Source organism: Haliotis rubra, unplaced genomic scaffold, assembly GCF_003918875.1.
Source record: "Haliotis rubra isolate DU_JTF1 unplaced genomic scaffold, ASM391887v1 Scf1283, whole genome shotgun sequence".
Lineage (NCBI taxonomy): Eukaryota > Metazoa > Mollusca > Gastropoda > Lepetellida > Haliotidae > Haliotis > Haliotis rubra.
In genome coordinates this window covers 170,001-177,765 of record NW_025765207.1, presented here as the reverse complement: position 1 = coordinate 177,765, position 7,765 = coordinate 170,001, and the positions used below count along the sequence as shown (strand labels likewise).

General features: G+C 42.7%; 1 protein-coding gene across 1 annotated transcript in view; it reads left to right on the top strand.

The window, feature by feature from the left end:
- Positions 1–1,440: 1,440 nt before the first annotated feature.
- Positions 1,441–7,765, top strand: part of LOC124266856 (sodium-coupled monocarboxylate transporter 1-like) — a 27,289-nt gene continuing 20,964 nt past the window's right edge. The window contains exons 1-3 of the mRNA XM_046701666.1: positions 1,441–1,795; positions 3,372–3,440; positions 5,461–5,512. Of these exons, the coding sequence (XP_046557622.1) occupies positions 1,451–1,795; positions 3,372–3,440; positions 5,461–5,512 (466 nt within the window). The 5' untranslated portion in view covers positions 1,441–1,450. The remainder of the gene's footprint in view (positions 1,796–3,371; positions 3,441–5,460; positions 5,513–7,765) is intronic.

The following is a 7,765-nucleotide window of genomic DNA, read 5'->3' as shown; positions in this document are numbered from 1 at the left end:
ATTTCCAGCATTTCAAGCCAGCACTTTCCACCTGGAACCCAAACTGTTCTGGGCATGCAACAAGCCATACCCAATTACATGTAGATCGATACTCATGATGTTGATCACTGGATTGTCCGGTCCAGACTCGCCGCCATATAGCTGGAATATTGCTGAGTGCGGTGTAAAACTAAATTCATTCACTCACACTCACCCAATTACATGTAGATCGATACTCATGATGTTGATCACTGGATTGTCCGGTCCAGACTCGCCGCTATATAGCTGGAATATTGCTGAGTGCGGTGTAAAACTAAATTCATTCACTCACACTCACCCAATTACATGTAGATCGATACTCATGATGTTGATCACTGGATTGTCCGGTCCAGACTCGCCGCTATATAGCTGGAATATTGCTGAGTGCGGTGTAAAACTAAATTCACTCACTCACACTCACCCAATTACATGTAGATCGATACTCATGATGTTGATCACTGGATTGTCCGGTCCAGACTCGCCGCCATATAGCTGGAATATTGCTGAGTGCGGTGTAAAACTAAATTCACTCACTCACACTCACCCAATTACATGTAGATCGATACTCATGATGTTGATCACTGGATTGTCCGGTCCAGACTCGCCGCCATATAGCTGGAATATTGCTGAGTGCGGTGTAAAACTAAATTCACTCACTCACACTCACCCAATTACATGTAGATCGATACTCATGATGTTGATCACTGGATTGTCCGGTCCAGACTCGCCGCCATATAGCTGGAATATTGCTGAGTGCGGTGTAAAACTAAATTCACTCACTCACACTCACCCAATTACATGTAGATCGATACTCATGATGTTGATCACTGGATTGTCCGGTCCAGACTCGCCGCTATATAGCTGGAATATTGCTGAGTGCGGTGTAAAACTAAATTCACTCACTCACACTCACCCAATTACATGTAGATCGATACTCATGATGTTGATCACTGGATTGTCCGGTCCAGACTCGCCGCCATATAGCTGGAATATTGCTGAGTGCGGTGTAAAACTAAATTCACTCACTCACACTCACCCAATTACATGTAGATCGATACTCATGATGTTGATCACTGGATTGTCCGGTCCAGACTCGCCGCCATATAGCTGGAATATTGCTGAGTGCGGTGTAAAACACTAACCTTCCATATAATGCTGAGTACCTGTTAGTTGTAACACATCATTATCAGACTTCGTTACATTTTGACATGATACCATTACCATTTACATGTGTGGTGTATTAACGTATCTTCCAGTTCCGCTGTGCTGTTGATGTTAAACACATCTAAATTGTGCTAGGGACGTTTTAGATTTCATTTCATGACATCCAGTTGAGGTTCAGCTATATATAGCTGTATGAATACAACGAGTGCTCTTGCACCCCGCAAGGTCAAGGGTATTCACGTGGGGACGTGATGAATGTTTTTCTACAATGGCGGCTGTGAACAGATCGTTCGGCTCAGCGGATTATGCTGTGTTTGTTACATCCCTGGTTTTGTCAGCTGTTGTGGGAATATTTTATGCCTGTAAAGGGGGGCGACAGAAAACTACGGGGGAATTCCTGATGGGAAACAGAGATCTGCAAATACTGCCGGTGTCGCTGTCAATTCTGGTGTCCTTCCTCTCGGCGATTACCATCCTCGGCACTGTGGCTGAGATGTACACCAATGGAACAGAGTACTTTCTGTACGTCTTTGGAATGGTCTTTGGCATCATCCTGGCAACTGTGCTATACATCCCGTTGTTCTATCCCCACGGCTTTACAAGTTCCTTCGAGGTTTGAGATTAAATCATCATCTTACACTATTTCGTTGAGGGTTGGACCTGTGTAGATCCGGGTTAGAATAGTCTTCAGCAACCAATGCTTGTCGTAAGAGACAAACGGGATCCGGTGGTCAGGCTGGCGTACTTGGTTGACACATGTCATCGTTGCTCAAGTGTGTAGATCGATGCTCATGCTGTTGATCACTGGATTGTCTGGTTCAGACTCCATTATTTACAGACCGCCCCCATATAGCTGGAATATTGCTGAGTGTGGCGTTACACAGCAAGATAACAACACAAATGTTGACGCTCGCATGGAATGTTTTAGTGCGTGGTATATAAATTGTTTTACGTACGGAAGCATGTTGTTTCATTTTTACGTACAGAAGCATGTTGTTTCACTTTTACGTACAGAAGCATGTTGTTTCACGCTGAGGAGCTGCTTTAATCTTTGTTTTGTCAGGCTCGGTGACATGGACGAATGCGCGTAATCGTTTCCAGATAGGTTTGCTTATAATATCAATCACTGGTCTGCCTGGTCCAGATTGGCTTATTTCCAGGATTTGTATAGCTGTGTATGGCACAACCCATGCATTAACAGCCCCCTGTTAGCGTTATACAATATACTGGACGATCGACACAAGATGTTAAAGCAGTAATTCTACTGTGAAGCATCACCTCACTTCTTAATTAGGATTTGATTTTCATTGCAGTATTTGGAGAATTTGGTGTCTCTCGTGATATTACGAATGACAAGCCTTTATGGATGATCAAGTTCTTTATTGTAAACATCGACGTTTTGGTATATATACTTATATCGTTTTCAAGCATGACATTGTTGGAACATTGCTAAACGCGGCGTTAAACTAAACTCACTCACTCACTACAGGAGATAGCTTTCTGGTCGAGCTATGCGTCACTAGTTTCAAACTAGCGACGTCCATTTAGGTTACACTTGTCAAATATTTCGAACATCCAAAATTTTCTTTTCAAAATTGGAAAACTGAACATAAGAACATATTTGAACGGCTAATAGCTGGCCTCAATGTATGACAACACTTCCCAAAGGCTATGTACGCTTTTATTCAAATGTTTATCCTATCAAAGTGAGAGAAAGACGATAGATAGATAGAATCTGATAGACTCGATTATTTACAGACCACCCCAATATAGCTGGAATATTGCTGAGTGTGGCGTTACACAGCAAGATAACAACACAAATGTGGACGCTCGCATGGAATGTTTTAGTGCGTGGTATATAGATTGTTTTACGTACAGAAGCATGTTGTTTCACGCTGAGGAGCAACTTTAATCTTTGTTTTGTCAGGCTCGGTGACGTGGACGAATGTGCGTAATCGTTTCCAGATAGGTTTGCTTATAATATCAATCACTGGTCTGTCTGGTCCAGATTGGCTTATTTCCAGGAGTTGTATAGCGGTGTATGGCGTAAAACAAACCACAACCCATGCATTAACACCCCCCTGTTAGCGTTATACAATATACTGGACGATCGACACAAGATGTTAAAGCAGTAATTCTACTGTGAAGCATCACCTCACTTCTTAATTAGGATTTGATTTTCATTGCAGTATTTGGAGAAACGGTTCAACTCCAGAGCGGCCAAACTAACCGGCACTGCTATAACTATATTCCAACAGGTATGTGTTCACTATAATCAAGACCCATGAAGATACGGGTCAGAAGTGATCTTCAACAACCCATGCTTGTCGACACATGTTTGGTTGACACATGTCAAGACATCCCAAATGTGTAGATCGATGTTCGCGATGTTGATCACTGGATTGTCTGGTCCAGACTCGATTGTTTATAGGCCGCCGCCATATAGCTGGTATATTGCAGATTGCTGGGTTGATCAACAAACAAACATTATTGTCAAGAATACACCTTACGCTGCAAGTTTGTCTATGAAAAGTCATATCAACCACCTATGCAAAATATGTCACTTCCATCTCCGAAATATTGGTTCCATACGCAACATCTTAACCATAGAAGCAACGGCCACCCTCGTTCGATCTCTAGTTCTATCACGATTGGACTACTGTAACAGTTTACTAATTGGTATCTCTGATGAACAATTACAGCGCCTCCAGAAAATACAGAATCAGGCTGCTCGCATCGTCACAAGGACAAAGCTATGTTCTCATATTACGCCAGCTCTCAATTCTCTTCACTGGCTCCGGATCCGCGAGAGGATTGAATTTAAACTGCTCTCCCTTGTTTATCAGTCTGTTTATAGCATTGGTCCAGCATACCTCCATGATTTGATAACACTGTACAAACCTGACAGATCTCTCCGCTCCAGCGATCAACTCTTGCTAGTTGTTCCTGTGTGCAAACTTAAAACCTTTGGTGCAAATTCATTTTCTCATGCTGCTGCCACTCTCTGGAACTCTCTACCATCGGATCTTAAAACCTCTCCATCACTCCGAGTCTTTAAGTCCAAGCTCAAAACTCACCTCTTCAAGAAATATCTATGACGTCAACTTTCCTGTACATAGAACCTGTATATATGTTATGCGCTTAGAGCATGTCCCTGGGTGATGTGGATGAGGCGCTATAAAAGTACTCTTATTATTATATTATTATTATTCTCTTCTTCCAACCCCCACGTGTGATTCACACCGGTGGCCTACGGGAGACAGGGGCCGTGGAGTAGCCTCGTGGTTAAAGCGTTCGCTCGTCACGCCGAAGACCAGGGTTCGACTTCCCACGTTTGTATAATGTGTGTGAAACCCATCTCTGGTGTCTCCCGTGATATTAGGAATGACAAGCCTTTATGGATGATCAAGTTCTTTATTGTATAACAGCGACGTTTCGGTATATATACTTATATCGTTTTCAAGCATGACATTGTTGGAACATTGCTAAAAGCGGCGTTAAACTAAACTCACTCACTCACTACAGGAGATAGCTTTCTGGTCGAGCTATGCGTCACTAGTTTCAAACTAGCGACGTCCATTCAGGTTACACTTGTCAAATATTTCGAACATTCAAAATTGGAAAACTGAACATAAGAACATATTTGAACGGCTAATAGCTGGCCTCAATGTATGACAACACTTCCCAAAGGCTATGTACGCTTTTATTCAAATGTTTATCCTATCAAAGTGAGAGAAAGACGATAGATAGATAGAATCTGACAGAATCCGTCCTGCGGCACAGCTATATGACGGCCATCTGTAAATATGTAGATAGTCGAGTCTATACCAGACAATCCAGTGACTGACCTGTGAATGAATATCCTCACATATTTGTCCAGCGTTAGATCATTTTGAAAACACTGAGTTTACATGAAACTCTCTTCCTGAGCGATTGAACTACACCAAGTATATGTTACCGTCAGGCCAAGTGGGAATTGTTTATCTTGAAGCTCGGGGATCCTGAGTCAATGTACATTGCACGACCTCGATCAAGTACCTCCAGCTTAGTACCGGAAGAAGCGCTTTGCGACACTTATGAGTCCTATTGCTGAGTGTGGCATTCATGAATAAACGAGAAAGAAAATGTGCTGAGATATGAGCAGTTTGTGGCCCAAATTTCGAGGATTTACGCGTCGACAATAATTATACCTTGCGAGACGTGAATAACGGCTATTTTTGACCAAACCTCCTTAAAAAGATTGGATTAAAAAATTAAAGCTTGTTCTTCCGATTTCAGATAATCTACATGGGGATTGCCTCGTACGCCCCTTCCACGGCCCTGGAAGCAGGTAACTGACTGCATTTATTCGCTGTCAATTGTCTCTCTATATTGTTGGTACAATCAATATCTCTTCTTTTGTCTAATATACGGAATAATGTGTAGTTCTGTTTCAGTTACTGGTCATTTATTATACAGAGGTCATCATGGGTCTGTGACATGTACGGGGTATTATAGCGGCAGCCGAAAACAGGGATTGCGTTCCAATATTAACAATGTCAATATCGGGCGTGACAACCATTACAGAGAAGCCAGGTAGTAGCGTAACCCTATCATGTTGTCCCGCCATATAGGACGTCAGTACTGCCGCACAACGAAGCGCATGTGATACATGTGGTCTCACCATAGGCAAATTGCCTCTTTTAATCCAGCAGAAAATGGATACCCGGTAGGATAAGACATATGACTATTAACTTTCTTGCGCCTCATGGACAGCTTGGGTTATCCGGGGAAATAATAATAGCGCTTTTGGCAAAATATTCATCACGGAATGGCGCTATAAAAGTGGACTATTATTATCATGATATATCTGGGATATTGGGAGTGGCGCGTTATACAACAAACACACATTCAAGTTGTCATTAACAATAATGAGCTGTGTCCTTTCCTGTGTTGTGGTGCACCTCTTGCCATTACACTTCAACCCAAAAACTGACGACGTTGAATAACGCAAGCGTGACTGAGACGTTCTCCTCTGTAAACCTCTGCAGACCTTTCAGAGCTGCTAAGGCGAAGCTTGGATCCGCCTGTGCGCGGCAACACTAAGCTAGGCCTGGGTGCCGTTCCACTAACCGATCTTAGCCCTATGCCACTCGTAAACCCCTAAAATCCCAATCTTAGCGTGACGTTATGATCGGCATATCGTTCCACTAACCAATCTTACCCAAGTCAATCGTAAAGTCAAGATTCAAAGTCTAAGTTGCTCATGACCAACTTAGGATAGCTAAAATCAATCGTAGAGAAACCAAAATGGTGGCTTTCCTATTCTATGTGAAAAATAAGAGCGAGCATTTCACCGTGAGCGTCCCCTAAAATCCCCCATGAAATGAATTTGTATATTTCTGTGATGTAAACAAACACTGCACTGAAGCCTTACAAATGTCAGGCAAGTCTGACCACTGTCGTCATGGGAACACAACCGAGCGAGTCGGTGTAACACATTTGTACAACAATATTGGAACGTCATGGTTAAGAATAGGGACAGCCGTGAAGTGAACAATGTTCTGAAGCAAAAAGATACAAATATGTTTGATTTCACTGGGCATATTTGGTGGGGGATTCTAAAGGCAGGCCGCATGTTATTCAAGACCACTGACAGATTCTACATACGTTATAGAGGATGCCTCGTCACGCCTTGTTTATTCTGATTGACAAGGTTCAGGCACATATTAAAAGCTCTGACACAATTGACATTTTTAAAGTTCAAAACCTGTTCTCAGTATATTACTTATAATCTCGGCTGTAAATACTCTCGTGTAAATTATCTGTACATAGCGCTTTGAACATGCCCCAGGATGTGGAATAGGCGCACTATAAATATGCATTTAATATTATTATATTATGCCTGATACCCAGCGTTCACACGCACTTCCACCTGAAACCAAGGTGCTAACTACCCTAATATTTTGCTCTAGGTTTTTCGTCTACGTTTACACTTGGTTGGAAAAATACCCATGAAGGACCGGGTTAGGGTAAGGTTGAACTTCAATAACCCATGCTTGTCGAATATAAGTCAAAGTCCACAGGGCGTGTGTTTCAGTGCAAAACATTTGTGTATTTTCTTTAACGCAAGGAATACATATTTCTCGACTACAGTTACTTGTGCTACACTGTCCGTGGAGAGTAGAGCATGGAGTGGGTGAGTTTAGTTTTACACCGCACTCAGCAATATTCCAGGTAGATGGCGGCGGTCTGTACATAATCGAGTCTGGACCAGACAATCCAGCGATCAACAACATGAGCATCGATCTGCGCAATTGGGAACCGATGACATGTGTCAAGCAAGCCAGCGAGCCTCACCAACCGATCCCGTTAGTCTTACGACAAGCATGGGTTACTGAAGGTTCATTCTAACCCGGACCTTCACGGGTTGTGTAACATTGGATGATAAAAGATTATTTTGGTAACACGGTTTTCCTGAGATCTCCGTGAAAAGGGCATTCCATACAGAAATGATATTCTGACTCAATTGTTGGAATAATACAGTGGGGACACGGTCAAACGTGGGACGGTGGGGTAGCCTAGTGGTTAAAGCGTTCGCTTA